The 16,946-nt window shown below is 67.8% G+C and overlaps 1 protein-coding gene across 4 annotated transcripts; it reads right to left on the bottom strand.

Moving 5' to 3' along the window:
• Positions 1–100: 100 nt before the first annotated feature.
• Positions 101–14,960, bottom strand: RAPGEF3 (Rap guanine nucleotide exchange factor 3). 4 transcript variants are annotated; one of them, XM_032744845.3, is made up of 27 exons: positions 14,626–14,960; positions 9,987–10,040; positions 9,672–9,778; positions 9,473–9,594; positions 9,196–9,370; positions 8,900–8,984; positions 8,556–8,616; positions 8,385–8,461; positions 7,829–7,975; positions 7,572–7,681; positions 7,265–7,356; positions 6,593–6,671; positions 6,264–6,414; positions 6,078–6,160; positions 5,533–5,572; positions 5,340–5,421; positions 5,125–5,271; positions 4,932–5,029; positions 4,684–4,809; positions 3,958–4,139; positions 3,594–3,684; positions 3,424–3,474; positions 3,030–3,117; positions 2,887–2,951; positions 2,677–2,731; positions 1,635–1,706; positions 101–1,378 (listed from the first exon to the last, which is right to left on the bottom strand). In XM_032744845.3, exons 1-27 carry the CDS (start codon positions 14,863–14,865, stop codon positions 1,260–1,262), a joined length of 2,799 nt encoding a protein of 932 aa, XP_032600736.3. In that variant the 5' UTR covers positions 14,866–14,960; the 3' UTR covers positions 101–1,259. The 4 variants fall into 4 exon arrangements, 3 of the variants coding, with proteins under 3 accessions (XP_032600736.3, XP_032600738.3, XP_072775672.1); XM_032744847.3 differs by having other exon boundaries at positions 7,265–7,353; XM_072919571.1 differs by lacking the exon at positions 14,626–14,960 and adding an exon at positions 13,106–13,174.
• Positions 14,961–16,946: the final 1,986 nt, after the last annotated feature.

Raw genomic sequence — 16,946 nt, 5'->3', positions numbered from 1 at the left:
CGCTGTGTCACGTCCCCTGGGGCTGCTGCAGGTCACACTGGGGGTGCAGGAGCAGGGGGTGACCCCGAGCTCGGAGAAGAATGGGGAGCGCAGCCGTGAGTACAAAAATACCTCTATTGCTCCACCCTCACCTGCCCGCAGCTCACCGGGGCCTGACTGCCCCACGGGGCCGGGTCTGAGCCCATGGTCAAGCTCTGGGGCAGCTCCAGCAGAGATCTGAGCCCATGGCCAAGCTCTGGGGTGGCTCCAGCACAGCCCAGGACCAGGTCTGAGCCCATGGCCGAGCTCTGGGGCGGCTCCAGCACAGCCCTGAGTCCATGGCCGAGCTCTGGGGTGACTCCAGCACAGCCCAGGGCCGGGTCCGAGCCCATGGCCGAGCTCTGGGGTGGCTCCAGCAGAGCCCTGAGTCCATGGCCGAGCTCTGGGGTGGCTCCAGCACAGCCCAGGGCCGGGTCCGAGCCCATGGCCGAGCTCTGGGGTGGCTCCAGCAGAGCCCTGAGTCCATGGCCGAGCTCTGGGGTGGCTCCAGCAGAGTTTGGGGCTGGATCTGAGCCCATGGCCGAGCTCTGGGGTGGCTCCAGCACAGCCCTGAGCCCATGGCCGAGCTCTGGGGTGGCTCCAGCACAGCCCTGAGCCCATGGCCGAGCTCTGGGGTGGCTCCAGCACAGCCCAGGGCCGGGTCTGAGCCCATGGCCGAGCTCTGGGGTGGCTCCAGCACAGCCCAGGGCCACTGGGAGCAGAGCCCAGGGCTGCCCCACTGCCAGCAGCTGGGCCCCCATCCTCACTCAGGGCCCCCATCTCAATTTTGGGCCCCCATCCTCGCTCTGGTGCCTCATTCTTGGTCTGGTTCCCCATCCCTGTTCTGGACCCCCATCTTTGCTCTAGGCCCCCATTCCAGACCCCATCCGCTCTCTGGTCCCCCATCCTCACTCTGGGCCCCCATCCCCATTCCAGGTCCCCGTCCCCTCTCCGGTCCCTCATCCTCAGGACTCACATGGGAAATTTGGGAACCCATCTTCGCTCCAGACCCCCGTCCTCACTCCAGAGCCCCATCCCCATTCTGGGTACTCATCCCCACTCTGGACCCCCGTCCTCACTCCAGAGCCCTGTCCCTGCTTCGGGCCCCATCCCCATCCCGGGCCCCCATCCCCATCCCGGGCCCCCATCCCCATTGCAGCCCCCATCCCCTCTCTGGTCCCCCATCCTCTCCTGGGTCCCAGGCCCGCTCCCGGCCCCGGCCCCGCTCCGGCCCCGCTCCCTCAGGGCTCCAGCTCCCGGGACAGCCTCAGCAGCTCCTTCTGGCTGTCGATGGCCCTCAGGTGCTGCAGGTAGGCCCAGGTGGACACGGGGCTGCGCGCGCTCAGCGACTGCTCCGAGCCTGTGGGGAGGGACGAGGTCAGGGCCGGGGTCCCCTCCGTGCCCCCGGCACAGCCCCCTGAGCCCCTCCATCCCTGCAGGACCACCCCAGCCTCCCCCCGTGTCCCCCCAAACCTCCCCCCGCCCAGCACTGGCTGCTGCATCCCTCCATGGATTCTCTGTCTCCATCGCCTCTCCCTCAGCTCGGGGACCCCTGCAGAGGGTTGGGGGTCCCCTGGAACCGGGGGAGGGGTCGGATTGGGGAACTCCAGACGCACACGTGGAGATCCTGACAGCCTTGGCGTCCTCGGGCCGGTGCGGGGAGCGGCTCCGCAGCGGGGACAGCGGCGCTGGGGGGAGAGAGAGAGCGGGGCTCAGCCCTGTCCCTGTCCCTGTCCCTGTCCCCCGGGGTTCAGCCCTGTCCCTGTCCCTGTCTCTGTCCCTGTCCCTGTCCCTGTCCCCAGGGGCTCAGCACTGTCCCTGTCCCTGTCCCTGTCCCTGTCCCTGTCCCTGTCCCTGTCCCTGTCCCCAGGGGCTCAGCACTGTCCCTGTCCCTGTCCCTGTCCCTGTCCCTGTCCCTGTCCCTGTCCCTGTCCCTGTCCCCTGGGGTTCAGCCCTGTCCCTGTCCCTGTCCCTGTCCCCAGGGGCTCAGCCCTGTCCCTGTCCCTGTCCCTGTCCCTGTCCCTGTCCCCAGGGGTTCAGCCCTGTCCCTGTCCCTGTCCCTGTCCCCAGGGGCTCAGCCCTGTCCCTGTCCCTGTCCCTGTCCCTGTCCCTGTCCCTGTCCCTGTCCCTGTCCCTGTCCCCTGGGGTTCAGCCCTGTCCCTGTCCCTGTCCCTGTCCCCAGGGGTTCAGCCCTGTCCCTGTCCCTGTCCCCAGGGGCTCAGCCCTGTCCCTGTCCTCAGGGGCTCAGTTGTGTCCCCAGGGGCTCAGTTGTGTCCCCAGAAGCTCAGCCCTGTCCCCAGGGGCTCAGCCCTGTCCCTGTCCCCAGGGGCTCAGCCCTGTCCCTGTCTCTGTCCCCAGAGGCTCAGTTGTGTCCCCAGGGGCTCAGTTGTGTCCCCAGGGGCTCAGCCCTGTCCCCCTGTCCTCAGGGGCTCAGTTGTGTCCCCAGGGGCTCAGCCCTGTCCCCAGAAGCTCAGCCCTGTCCCTGTCCCTGTCCCCAGAGGTTCAGCCCTGTCCCTGTCCCCAGGGGCTCAGCCCCGTCCCCAGGGGCTCAGTTGTGTCCCCAGAAGCTCAGCCCTGTCCCCAGGGGCTCAGTTGTGTCCCCAGGGGCTCAGCCGTGTCCCCAGGGCCCTCTCCAGGCCCCCTCCCCGGGGCACTCACCGTGCGCGTGGCCCCGGCAGCGCTGCAGGACTCGAACGGTCTTTGCCATCATGTGCTGCGGGTGAGGCACAGAGGTCACCTGCTGCCACCTGGCCCCACCTGGATCCCCAAAACCCTGTCCCTGCCACGGCTGTGACCGCACCGGGACACCCCTGGGGTTCCAGTGGCAGAGCTCTGCGTGCCGGGGGACGGGGCCACCACCCCACTCACCATCTTCTCGAAGTTGATGAGGTTCTCGGCCAGGGTGCGGTTGCCCTCGTGGATGAAGGTCATGTCTGGGGGGGTTTAGGGGTCAGAGGGGGGCCCATGGAGGGCTGGACACACCCAGGGGGTCCCCAAAAGCCGACACCCACCTTTGAGCAGCAGGGGCACGAAGGGGATGATGGGGGGGCTCAGCTTGGCCATGGCCAGGCGATAGACACGGTGGTTCCACGAGGGGTCCTGGGGACAGGCGGGGACACGGGGATGGAGGGGACAGGGGGGGACAGCAACACCCCCTCCCCATTGCTCCAGGGGCAAATCCCACAGGGAAGGGGGACACAGGGAGGGGAGGGGGACACGGGGAGGGGAAGGGGACACTGGGAGGGGAAGGGGACATGGGGTGGGAAGGGGACACAGGGAGGGGAAGGGGACACAGGGAGGGGAGGGGACATGGGGTGGGAAGGGGACATGGGATGGGAAGGGGACATGGGGAGGGGAGGGGACACGGGGTGGGAAGGGGACACGGGCAGGGTGGGCTGCGCTCACCAGCATCCTCTCCAGGGCCGAGTGCAGCTTCCGAATCTTGTGGGGCAGCCTCTGTGCAGGGACGGGATCACGGGGCTGGTACCTGCCCGTCCCACCCAGAGACCCCCGGCTGCCCCTCCCCAGGGGTTGTCCCCCCCCTCATGACCCCCCTGCTGTCCCCCCGCTGTCACCTCCCAGGTCTTGGCCAGGCGAGTCACGGCCGTGTTGCTCACACCGAACATCACCGCGAAGAAGGAATTCAGGTTCTTCTGCTCCTTGAGGCTGCAGGCGGGGACGGGGACGGGTCAGCCATGGGGACACGGGGATGGGGACAGTGATGGGGTCAGGGGGATGGGGACAGCGATGGGGTCACTGGGATTGGGACAATGATGGGGACACGGGGATGGGGACAGTGATGGGGACATGGGGACGGGGACAGCAACGGGGTCATGGGGATGGGGACAGTGATGGGGTCATGGGGATGGGTCAGTGATGGGGACATGGGGACAGGCCAGCCATGGGGACACGGGGACGGGGACAGCGACAGGGACTCACTGCGCCGCCAGCTTGATGAACTTGCGGAGGAGCTGCGCCCTCCGCCCGAGCTCGGGGCACAGGCACAGCTCGGTGGCCACCCAGAACTGCAGCTCGTTGAAGCGCCGCATCACCCGCGCCAGGTTGGCCGTGGCGACCTCGTGGGACTTGTGCGGCCCCACGATGTAGTGAATCATCTCCACCTGCCAGAGGCGGCAGGTGAGGGGTGCCCCGAGCCCCCCCAGCCCACCGAGCTCCGGGGACACCTGGAGGATGTCCCCCCACCTTGTGCATGTCCCCCCCACCTGGTGCATGTCCCCCCACCTGATGCGTGTCCCCCCCACCTGGAGCATGTCCCCCCCACCTTGTGCATGTCCCCCCACCCGGTGCATGTCCCCCCCACCTGATGCGTGTCCCCCCACCTTGTGCATGTCCCCACCTTGTGCATGTCCCCACCTTGTGCATGTCCCCACCTGGGGCATGTCCCCCCCACCTGGGGCATGTCCCCCTCACCTTGTGCATGTCCCCCTACCTTGTCCATGTCCCCCCACCCGGGGCATGTCCCCCCCACCTGGGGCATGTCCCCCCACCTGATGCATGTCCCCCCACCCGGTGCATGTCCCCCCCACCTGATGCACGTCCCCCCTACCTGGGGCATGTCCCCCCCACCTGATGCATGTCCCCCCCACCTGGTGCGTGTCCCCCCACCTGGAGCATGTCCCCCCCACCTGATGTGTGTCCCCCCACCTGGTGGATGCTCTTGAAGAGGTTCCAGTCGTAGTCGGTCAGGTGGCTGGCCAGCTCCTTGGAGCTGATCAGGTCCAGGGTGTCGGAGGAGCCGGCGTGGGGGCCCAGCTGCTCAGGGTGGGGGGTCTGGGCACAGCACAGGACCCCTGACCCCTCCTGCCGTGCCCCAAACTGAGGCACAGCACCCCCCAACCCCTCTGGGGGGCCCGCCCGGTGCTGCCCACCCCGGACCCCCACCCCACACTCACCAGGGTGCCCAGCTCGTCCCTGCTGACCACGAAGAGCCTCTCGTTGAGGCCCAGCGCCGTGAACACCCCCACGGCGTCCTGCGGCAGCACCGCGCGCTCTGCGGGCAGGGAAGGGCGGGCGGCATGGAGCGGGCACAGATCCCGGCTGGCCACGGGGACAAGGCCACCCCGGGGAGTCCCCGAGTCCCCTCACCTCCGGCCGAGTTCACCCTGACCAGGACGTGCTCCCGGTCCCGGCGCAGCCGCGGCGCCAGGGCCCGCAGCACGTCCCGCACCGCGGCGTTCACGGGCAGCACCGGCACCACGCACGAGTGGTCGGCCCTGAAGATCTCGTAGGGCACTGGAGGGCACAAAGGGACATCAGTGTCCCCACGCCGCGGGGGACGGTCCCCTCCGTGGGGGCACTACCTTTGTCCTGGGCTCTCAGGGCGCAGCTGCTGTCCGGGATCGCCTCCTCGGGGCTCCCGAGCCGCATCCCCGAGCTCCGGGCCTGGGGGGGACAGGCGGGAGGACGCGGCCGCTGCCACCGCCCCGCTGGGCACGTCCCCAAAGGGCAGAGGGGACCCAGATCCTGCCCTGTGCCCCCTCAGGGGGTCCCTACCTTGGGCTGGGGGGACACGCTGCCGTCTCCGTTCTCCAGCCTGCGGGAGGGGACGGGGAGGATGGAGCCGCCGTTCCCGGTGGGAACAGAACCGGGACGGGCACTCCGGGGGCTGCGGCCACTCCCGGGGGCTGCGGCCACCTCCGAGCCCCCCTGTCCCACCCGCCTGCCTGTGCCACCCTCCCCACGGCCGGGGACACCCTCACCGGGGACAGGGTGGCACCAGAGCCGCCCCAAAAACTCCTCCCCGGGGAAGTGCCACCCGCGGGGGACACCGGGGGGACACCGGGGGGACACCGGTGGACACTGGGGGCACCGGGGGGACACCAGGGGGACACTGGGGGCACCGGTGGACACTGGGGGGCACCGGGGGGACACCAGGGGGACACTGGGGGCACCGGGGGGGCACAGGGGGACACGAGGGGACACTGGGGAGACACGAGGGGACACCGGGGGGACACGAGGGGACAGCGGGGGAACACCGGCGGACACTGGGGGCACCGGGGGGACACCGGGGGGACACGAGGGGACACGAGGGGACTCACGCTCGGGGTCGCCGCCGCTCCTGGCCCTGCTCCTGGCCCAGCCCGCCCAGCTCGGGGTCCCGGCTCACCAGGTCCGCCAGGTTCTGCGGGGACAGGGGCGCGGGGGTGAGCGCGGGGCGGTCCCGCCGTGTCACCGTGTCACCGTGTCACCGTGTCACCTGTCACCGTGTCACCGTGTCGCCGTACCTGCAGCAGCGCCGTGGTGCTGCGGTCGCCCTGCAGCAGCCGCCCGTAGAGCAGCACCCACTGGCTGACGAGCCGCAGGATTTTCCGCCGCTTGCGCAGGGAATAGGCGGCCTTGTCCTGCTCCGAACCCTCCAGCGGCTCCGCGCGGAAACTGGGACCAGTCAAGGGCACCAGTAAAAGGTGGAGAGGGGTAGGAGCCCCCAGGGATGTCACCCCGGGAGATGGGGATGCGCCCGAGAGCACTAAAAGGGGATTTGGGGCTCCCCACGAGGTGACAGGGACAGGGGGTGGCAGAGCCCAGTCCCCCCAGTTCCTGCTCAGAAGGATACTGGTGCAGCAGGGCCCGGCAGAGCTGCGAGGTCGGCATGAACACGGTGTAGGTGAGCAGGAAATCCCCCAGCAGCGTGTCTGAGAGGGACCGAGCAGCGTCACTCCTGTCCCCAGCGCCTGGGGACACGGGGACCCAGCCAAGGACCCCCGTGCCCTTCCTGGGGTGGCCTGAGGTGTCCCCACCACGGGGACCCAGCCAAGGACCCCCCGTGCCCTGCCTGGGGTGGCCTGGGGTGGTCTGGGGTGTCCCCACCACGGGGACCCCGCTGGTGGCGGGGCAGATTCTGTTCCTAAAGCCCGCGTGAGGGGCTGGATCCCAAATCCCGGGGATGCAGGGGGGGGAACACAAATCCCGGGGATCGGCTCCCAGGCAGCGCCGGTGTCCCCGGCCGGGATCTGTGACCCGCTGGGGACATCTCCTGGCTCCCGGCTCCGCCGGGTTTCTCCTCTCCGAAGGCAGAGGGAGACCGAGAGGCGCGGCGGAGCGGCCGCTCCCCGCCCCGGAGCTGCCGCCCTCTCCCGGCCTCGGCTTTTGGGGGTTTTAGGGTGGCACGAGCGGGATTTGGGGTTGGACACCGGGAATGAGGAGCCCCGCTCGGTGCCACTCCCCCGTCTGTCCCCTCTGGGTGGCTCTGGGACGGTCCCCGGCGCAGGGGGACACCCCCACCTACCCACGGGGTCGTAGAGGGTGGCATCGAGCCTCATGAACTCCAGCAGGTGTTCCAGGATCTTCTCGGGCGTCCCGGCCATCACCAGGTACCTGCTGGGGACAGGAGGGGCAGAGGTGACAGCTGGTGCCAGCGGTGCCACCACGGGCCGGTGTCCCTGCTCCTCGCCCCCTTGTTCCTCCCAAAAACTGCCCCGAGGGAGGCTGGAAAGGGCAGAGGGGGCGGCTCAGGGGACAGGGGTGGCACCTGCCACCAGGGGACAGGGACAGGGACATGGGTGTCACCTGCCACGGGGGCACAGCGGTGTCACCTGCTGCTCCGCGCCGAGGCCGCCTGGCCGCTGCCCCCCTGCAGGTCCTTCTGCAGCACCAGCACCACCTTGCCGTGCTCCTTCAGCCTCACCGTGTTGGCCTCCACGTCCTGGGGGACAATCCCGCTGTCAGCCCGGCCGGGATTCCCCAAAACCCCCCCAAATCCCCCCAAAACCCCCCCAAAAACCCCCAAAATCCCCCCAAAACCCCCCCAAAATCCCCCAAAACCGGCGGGGAACGGAGCCCCCGGGCCCACCTTGAGGATGCGGTTGAAGTCCTGCTTGTCCACGCGCAGGAAGTGACAATTGTCCTCTCGCAGGAGGATGGTGGCCGCCCGTGGGGCGTCGTTCACCAGCGCCAGCTGCCCGAAGTCGTCCCCCTCGTGCAGGGTGGCCACCAAGCCCTGGGGACAGCACAGGGGGTGAGGGTTGGTGGCATTGGGGTGTCCCCAGGGTGTCCCCGCCGTTCAGGGTGGCCACCAAGCCCTGGGGACAGCACGGGGGGTGAGGGGTGGTGGCATTGGGGTGTCCCCAGGGTGTCCCCACAGTTCAGGGTGGCCACCAAGCTCTGGGGACAGCACGGGGGGTGAGGGTTGGTGGCATTGGGGTGTCCCTGGTGTGTCCCCCGCAGTTCAGGGTGGCCACCAAGCCCTGGGGACAGCACGGGGGGTGAGGGATGGTGGCACTGGGGTGTCCCCAGGGTGTCCCCCTCGTGCAGAGTGGCCACCAAGCCCTGCGGAGGTGGCAGTTGGTGGCATTGGGGTGTCCCCAGAGTGTCCCCAAGGTGTCCCTCTGGCGTGGGGACAAACCCACCTTGCCGTGGGTGACCACGTTGACTGAGCCCTTCCAGATGATGTACCAGGAGGTGCCTTTGTCACCTTGGCTGAACACTGGGACAGTGGGGGGAGGGGAGGGAAAGCCACAATTTTGGGAACGGCTCCGGTGTCCCCAGGCTGGGGACCCCCGGTGCCCCCGGCGACTCACGGACGGTGCCCGCACGCTGGTGCCCCTCGAACATCAGCACGGCCGCCAGCTCCCGCTTCACCTGCGCCAGGGGACAGCGCTGTCACCGGCCGGGCCAGCAGGGGACACCGCCAGGGGACAGCGCTGTCACCGGCTGGGCCGGCAGGGGACACGGGAAATGTCGGGGAAGGCGCCCAGGGAGGCACAGGAAGATCGGGAAGGGATGATTGGATAGGAAGGAAAGGGGTGCAGAAGGATTTGGGGAGCAGGGGAGGACGCCAGGACAGGAATCGATGGGGGCAGGAGGATTTGGGGCCCAGGGGACATCCCGACCCCGCAGGGTTTGGGGACGCGGCGGCGCTCACCGAGTTGGAGAGATGAGCCACGGCTTTGATGTGAAGCAGCTCCTCAAAGATCAGCTCCAGCTCGTCCTGCGTGCGCTGGGCAGGGCTGGGGGGGCCGGGGGCTCAGCGGCTCCCTGTGCCCCCCACCAGGGCACAGCCCCCTCCCCAGCCCCCCTCCCCAGCCCCCTCCCCAGCCCTCGGGGGACATCGCTGCCTCACCCCCCTGCAGCGGCCCCGCGGCTGCTCCAGACCCCCGAGAAGGGTCCAAAAAGCTCCCAGAAGGTGCAAAGGAGCCCCCCCGGCCCCGGGGCACTCACGGCTTGCGCAGGGCCATGGAGAGCAGAGCGTCGGGGCCCAGCTGGGCCAGGAACCCCAAAGCCTCCAGCAGCTCCTCGGGGTCCCGCGGCCCCGCGCCGGGCTCGGGGCTCAGCTCCAGCTCGGCGAAGCGATAGAACTGCGTCTCCTTGTCCTGGAAGTGCCACTCCTGCCTCACTGCGGGGCACAGCGGCTGTTAACTCGGCTCTGCCCCCCCCCCGAGCCCCCCAGAGCCCCCCAGAGCTCCCCAGAGCCCCCCAGAGCCCCCCAGAGCCTCACCGTGCGTCAGGACCCCTCCATCCACCAGCACCTGCCCGATGCCCACGGCCTGGCCGCGCGTCTGGACGGCCGCACCAGCGCTCAGCAGCCAATCCACCAAGTCCTTCCCCGAGCAGCACTGCCTGGGGCGGGACAGGGGGTGAGACCCCCCGGGACAGCCCCCCCGGAGCCCCCCGGGGTCCCCCAGCCCCCGTCGCACCGGTGGTGCCGCAGGTGGTGTTTGTGGTCACGGATGAGGCCGGGCCGGGAGCTGCTGAGGTGGGCGAAGAGGAGTTTGCCGGCCCTCCAGATCCTCTCCGAGGACGCCTGAGGGTGGCAGGGGGACAAGGGAGGTCGTGGGTGGGGGGCTGGGCTGTCACCGCTCCCCCCAGAGCCCTGGGATCGCCACCGCCCACCCCAGCAATGGCCGAGCCCAAGGAGCACCCCGATGGTGCCGGGGTGTCGGGGTGCTCCTGCCCCTCACCCCCCCCACCTCCCCAAATTCAGTCCCCGGGGGCTTCCCCGGCCCCCCCACCTGGGTGATGCTGTGGCCATAGTCCAGGCTGGATTCCGAGTCCAGGAGAGGGGTCTGGAAAACCAGAGGGGAGGGGGTTGGGGGCTGTGGGGGCTCTGCTGTGTCCCCATCACCCCACAGAGCTTTGGGGGGGGGTTCTGGCACCCCCAGAGCAGCCCCAGCTCTTCAGCAGGGGAGGGGGCAGCACCCAAATCCTGAACCCAGCAGCCAGATCCTGAACCAGCACCCAAATCCTGAATCCAGCACCCAAATCCAGCACCCAGCACCCAAATCCTGAATCCAGCACCCAAATCCTGAACCCAGCACCCAAATCCAGCACCCAAATCCTGAACCAGCACCCAAATCCTGAATCCAGCACCCAAATCCAGCACCCAGATCCTGAACCAGCACCCAAATCCTGAACCCATCACCCAAATCCAACACCCAGATCCTGAACCAGCACCCAGATCCTGAATCCATCACCCAAATGCTGAACCCATCACCCAAATGCTGAATCCAGCACCCAAATCCTGAATCCAGCACCCAAATCCTGAACCCATCACCCAAATCCAACACCCAGATCCTGAACCAGCACCCAGATCCTGACCCCAGCATCCAATTCCTGAACCCATCACCCAAATGCTGAACCCATCACCCAAATCCTGACCCCAGCACCCATTTCCTGACCCCAGCACCCATTTCCTGACCCCAGCTCCCCTCTCCAGCTCATTTCTCTCCCGGCTGTCTCACTCGGAGATGCTCCAGGTAAAAAAACAAAGGCGCGGAGGGACGAGCCGCCGTCCCCGCGGCCCCGCCCGAGGGACACCCACCCGCTCGGGGGGACCCCCAGGGGCATTTTGGGGTCCCCTCCGGGTATTCCCGCTGTGGGGGCCCCGCAGCTCCCGGGAGGGCACCCAAAAAACGGCGCCCGCAGGATCCTCCCCGGCTCTGCGGGCTCCGGGCGGGGGAGGTTGGAGCGACCCCAGCGCAGGGGGACGGTCCGGATGGATTTCCAATTAAGGAGGGCAGAAGTTAATTAGTGCGGGAATTAATAAGTGCGGGATCGGCGAGGCTGAGCCTCCACCTGCTCCCAGCACTTCGCAGCTCGGGAGGAACTGGAGGAGCCGGTGGGACACGAGCGGCTCTGGGGCCGCTGCGGGTCCCGGGGGACGTGTGTCACCTGGCCGCGGTGCCACCAGAGCTGGGCCACGGTGTCCCCAAGGCAGGGCCGCGGTGACTCAGGCGCTCTGCAAACTCTGCGAGCCCGTGACGGCCGCGGGGAGCAGGAACCGCTCCCAGCAAATGTTTGCCAAGGGGAGCGGGAGGCGGCCGGGGCGTGGGGCTGCTCCGGGGCACGGGGGTGGCACCCGTGGGAGCCACAGGGCCCTGTCACCCCTGCGAGCAGGAAATCTGTCACCTCGTGGGAGCCAGAGGTCCCTGTCACCCATGGGTGAAGGATGTCCTCGGCACCTCTGTGGGGGCACAATGTTCCTGTCACCCGTGGGAGCAGGAGATCTGTGTCACCCGTGGGTGCAGGAGGTCCCTGCCACCCGTGGGAGCAGGAGATCCCTGTCACCCGTGGGTGCAGGAGATCCCTATCACCCGTGGGAGCAGGAGGTCCCTGTCACCCGTGGGAGCAGGAGGTCCCTGTCACCCGTGGGAGCAGGAGATCTGTGTTGGTGCAGGAGGTCCCTGTCACCCGTGGGAGCAGGAGGTTTGTGCCACCCTGTGGGTCCAGGTGCCACCCCACAGGTCCAGGTGCCGCCCCACAGGTCCAGGTGCCACCCCACAGGTCCAGGTGCCACCCCACGGATCCAGGTGCCACCCCGCGGGTCCAGGTGCCACCCCGCGGGTCCAGGTGCCACCCCGCGGGTCCAGGTGTCACCCCGCGGGTCCCGCTGCCCAGGGCCCCAAAGGGCCTCTGCTGTCCCCCGCAGCGAGCTCTGTCCTTGGGGCACAGAGCCAGGCTGTGCCCCGGGCCATGCTCCAAGGACACCGAAAGAGACACAAAAACCCGCTCAAGGATCAGATTCCTCCTTCCCGGGGGTTCCTCTCCGCCGGGACAGCTCTGGGATCACCCCAACCCTCCCGATGTCCCCACAGCCCCTCCCCGGAGGGGTCGGGACCTGCAGGACGCCCCCCACCCCCTCTCCTTGTCACGGCCTGGCTCCAAGCAGCTTCCTAAGGAGTCGCCTTTTCCATCTTCCTGCCCACGGGCCACGCCGGGATCCTGCCGTTCCCCGGGATTCCGGCAGCACCGGGCGCCCGGCCAAGGCCGCCGCCGGCCGTTCCGCGCCCGCGGCCGCTTTTGTTTGGGATCCCGAGGAAAACAACGCGGCTATTTCGGGCCCCGGCTCGGGAGAAAGTCCGCGCCCATCCGCAGCCCCCGCAGCCCCCGGAGGCGCGGCCGCCGGCCGGGGCTCGGTGTCCCCCGGGAAGGGGCTCGGTACCCCCGGGAAGGGGCTCGGTACCCCCGGGAAGGGACTCGGCACTCCCGGGAAGGGGCTCGGTGCCCCCGGGAAGGGGCTCGGTACCCCCGGGAAGGGGCTCGGTGTCCCCGGGAACGGGTTTGGTACCCCCGGGAAGGGGTTTGGTACCCCCGGGAAGGGGCTCGGTACCCCCGGGAAGGGGCTCGGCACTCCCGGGAAGGGGCTCTGTGCCCCCGGGAAGGGGCTCGGTACCCCGGGAAGGGGCTCGGTGTCCCCGGGAAGGGGCTCGGTGTCCCCGGGAAGGGGCTCGGTACCCCCGGGAAGGGGCTCGGTGTCCCCGGGAAGGGGCTCGGTACCCCCGGGAAGGGGCTCGGTACCCCCGGGAAGGGGCTCGGTGTTCCCGGGAAGGGGCTCGGTACCCCCGGAATTGATCTCGGCGGCCCCCGGGACGGGGCTCGGGGACCCGCTGCAGCTCTGCTGTCCTCGCCAGGGACACGGCGGGGGCTGCAACGGTGGCACTGTGGCTGGCACGGTGGCACTTGTGGCTGGCACGGTGGCACTTGTCCCCGGGAAGGACGGGGCCGCCTGGGGACAGCCGGGAGGGATTCGCTGGCGCTGGGATCACATCCCCCGGGGGGATGAGACGCCGGGACGAGTTTCCAGGGGACAAGGGACAATATGTGGCTCCTGAGGCACTTCCCTGCCGCTCACCTGCCCCAGGAATGGCTGTGCTGGACAAAATCCCCCTTTCCCTGCTGGCTCCATCTCCCCGAGCCCCGGGTGTCCCTGGCAGAGGGGACACTCCTGCGATGCCACAGGTGCCGCTGCTGCCAGGGCTGCTGGGACTGATCCCAGTTTATCCCAGGGATGCTCCAGGCCTGCTGCTCGCCCGCCTTCCCACGCTTAGTGCCCCTCAAAAGCCCTCCCCAAAGTCCATTCCTAAAAGTTTTGGAGAGAAAAATAAATCGGGACGATGAGGAAAAAGCAAGGGAAGCTCTTATCTGGGAAGGAGGCTCTGTGCTGCACGGAAATGCCCAAAGGGGAGTTGTCCCCTAAAATAATTCCACTTTTTTCTTGAAATTGTCCCAGGTCAAGCAGCGTGGGAAGGGGAAGGACACAAAGCTCCGGAACTCTGCAGGACTCCGGGGTCACCTTCCTGCCTAGAGGGGACAACGAGGGGCCAGGAGCAGGGCTCGGGACCCCCGGGATGCCCCAAAATCCCGGTGCCAGCAGGGAGGACGCGATGCTGGGGGACGAATCCCTGCTGTGGGAGCTGGGGAACGCTCCTGGGAATGTCCCACTGGGAATGTCCCACTGGGAATGTCCCACCGGGAATGTCCCACCAAGAATGTTCTCCCAGGAATGTCCCACTGGGAATGTCCCACCGAGAATGTCCCACCAGGAATGTCCCACCGGGAATGTCCTTCCTGCTGGGATGTGCCCCGGGCACCTGGCACCGGGCTGCCTTCACGCCTGGCCGCTCGTTCCGGGGCCAGGCTGGGGAAGTGCGCAGCCTGCACAGCTCACCTGCAGCCCCACCTGCCCCTCGTGCCCTCACCTGCCCCTCGTGCCCTCACCTGGCTCCCTGCACGCCTGGATTCACTCCTGTGTGCCCTCGCCTCCTTCCTCCCTCCCTCCCTCCCTTCCTCACCTGGCTCCTGGTACCCTCCCCTGCCCGCCTGCCTCCCCTCCCTGTGCCCTCACCTGGCTCCTGCACCCTCACACGGCTCCCTGCACGCCTGGATTCACTCCCCTCCTCTGATCCCCGAATTTGGGGACACGCTCCCCCTCTCCCCACTCACCCAGCGGATTTGGGGACACGCTCCCCCTCTCCCCACTCACCCAGCGGATTTGGGGACACGCTCCCCCTCTCCCCACTCACCCAGCGGATTTGGGGACACGCTCTCCCCACTCACCCAGCGGATTTGGGGACACGCTCCCCCCTCTCCCCACTCACCCAGCGGATTTGGGGACACGCTCCCCCCTCTCCCCACTCACCCAGCGGATTTGGGGACACGCTCGCCCTGACCCCACTCACCCAGCGGATCTCACTCCCCACTCACCCAGCAGATTTGGGGACACGCTCCCACTCTCCCCCCTCTCCCCACTCACCCAGCGGATTTGGGGACACGCTCCCCCTCTCCCCACTCACCCAGCGGATTTGGGGACACGCTCCCCTCTCCCCACTCACCCAGCGGATTTGGGGACACGCTCCCCCTCTCCCCACTCACCCAGCGGATTCCCTGGATGCGGGGCAGGCTCCCCCCGGCCCCCTCCAGCCGCACCTCGTAGCTGGAGCTCCGGAACAAGTGCATCTTCCTGAGCAGCCCCGAGAGCCGGGCTCCGTCCGCGCCGGGACCCCCGGGGGGCTGCGGGGGGGCGCTTCCCGGCTCCGGCCCCGCTGGCCCCGGCCCCGCGCCCCTCCGCGCCCCCCCGGCCGCTGCCCCGGGCCCGGCCCCGCGCACCTTCATGCGGCGGCGGCGGCGGGGGGGGGCGAGGCCATCGCGGCCGCGGCTCCGGGGCTGCTCCGCCGCTCCTCGGGACGGGGCCGGGCTCGGGAGCGGCTCCGCCGCCGCCGCCGCCGCGCCGGGACCGCCCCGGGCACCGCAGCTCCGCCCGCGGCCCCTCCCCGGCTCCCACGGCCCCGCACCGGGACACCGCGGCTGCGGGGGGGGCACAGCCCCCAGCCCCGGGACCCCGGGACCCCGGGACACCCCCGGGACCCCCGGGACACCGGGACCCCGGGACCCCCGGGACCCCGGGCCTGGGGTTTGGGCGTCTCCAGGGGTCCCTGAGCACCTCAAATCTGGGGTTTGGGGGGTCACAGGGGGCTCCCCTGCCCTGCTCAGCCTGGTGGGGGGAAAACGGGAGCGAGAGAGACTGGGAAGAGGGAGGGGGTTTGTACTGGGAATGGTTTGTTCTGGGAATGGCTCATACTGGGAATGGTTCACACTGGGAATGGTTCAGACTGGGAATGGCTCAGACTGGGAATGGCTCAGACTGGGAATGGTTCATACTGGGAATGGTTTGCACTGGGAATGGCTCAGACTGGGAATGGTTCATACTGGGAATGGTTCACACTGGGAATGGTTTGGACTGGGAATGGTTCATACTGGGAATGGTTTGTACTGGGAATGGCTCATACTGGGAACAGCTCAGACTGGGAATGGCTCAGACTGGGAGGTGGCCCCCAGCCCTCAGCCAGAGCAGCAAAGCTGGAGCGAGGCCCAGCGGCCCTGGGAGAGCTTTTGCTGGGTTTTTGGCAAAAAAGGAAAGGTGTTTCTGCCAAAAAGAGCCTTCACTTCTGAATGAAATCCCAATTTTTAAAATTCAAATCTGCCTTTAAATCGGCCCCCACGCCAGCTAGAGCAGGGATGGGAAACATCAGCTGGATTCGAGGAATTTAGGGAAAGAGCCTTGAGCCTCCCTTGCTGCCGCTCCTGCCCAGGCACCCCAGAGGCTCCGGGGGTCACCCCGGGGTCCCCAAATCTGTCCTTCCAGGACAGGAACATGATCCTGATCCTTCCCCCCGCCCCGATCCCTCCCCCTGGAGGCCGGGGAGGCTTTTCCCGGGATTCTGGAGGCTCCGGGATCGCAGGAACCTCCCCGGGCCGGGATCCCCCGGGAGCCGCCCCGGGGCCCGGAGCTGCTGCCGGGGCTCTCCCCTCGGACGGGCCCGGGATCCCGGCCGTGCACAGACACGTCCCCCATGCAAATCAGGGCTAATTAAGAGAAGGAGGAAGAGGCCTGAGGAAGGCAGCAGCTCCCGGAGCCCGCGCAGCCCCACCCCGGCCGCCGAAGGAGAGGAGCCCTTCCCGGCCCCGCGGGGGGACCGCGGGCGGCTCCTGTCCTGCCCGGGGCTTCCACCCGCATTCCAGTCCCGTTCCTGTCCCACTCTATCCTATCCCACCCTTTCCCATCCCATCCCAATCCATCCCACCCCAGAGCCAGCAATAATACATTATATGATATATATAACATAACATAGCATAACATAACATAACATAACATAACATAACATAACATCATAACATAACATAACATATATAATACATATAATATAAATATAATTTAAAATGTTAATATTTAACATATTCTGTCTTTAATTTAATATTTAAACTATTATATAGCTATGTAATTATATATATAATACTATGTCTCATATAATTACAACACATAAGCATTTCTTGGCCCATCAAGTTTTCTACAAATCCATTTCCCACATCCCCGAGGAGTCCCTGGGGTGTCCCTGAGCCCGCTGGTCGCTCCTCCCGCTCCAGGCACGGAGAATCCCACCGCCCCCGGTGCCCCCGCTGCCCGTCCCGGGCTCGGGGTCACCGATCCCACCGTTCCCGGGGCTGCTCCGCCTGCCCGGCTCCGGATCGCTGGGAGCAGCCGCTCCTGCCCCGCCACCTCTGCCTTATCAGCCTCTTATCGCTGGTTGGGCTCGTGCTTGGACAATCATTAATTAATCCCGCGTCCCTGCCGAGCTCCGCGTGGCTGTGGGGCAGCTCTGGCCTCACCACCCTTCTGAGCAGGAAGCTCTTCCCGA

Source organism: Taeniopygia guttata, chromosome 29 (assembly GCF_048771995.1).
Source record: "Taeniopygia guttata chromosome 29, bTaeGut7.mat, whole genome shotgun sequence".
In the NCBI taxonomy this organism is placed as follows: Eukaryota; Metazoa; Chordata; class Aves; order Passeriformes; family Estrildidae; genus Taeniopygia; species Taeniopygia guttata.
This window is presented reverse-complemented; position numbering and strand designations above follow the sequence as displayed.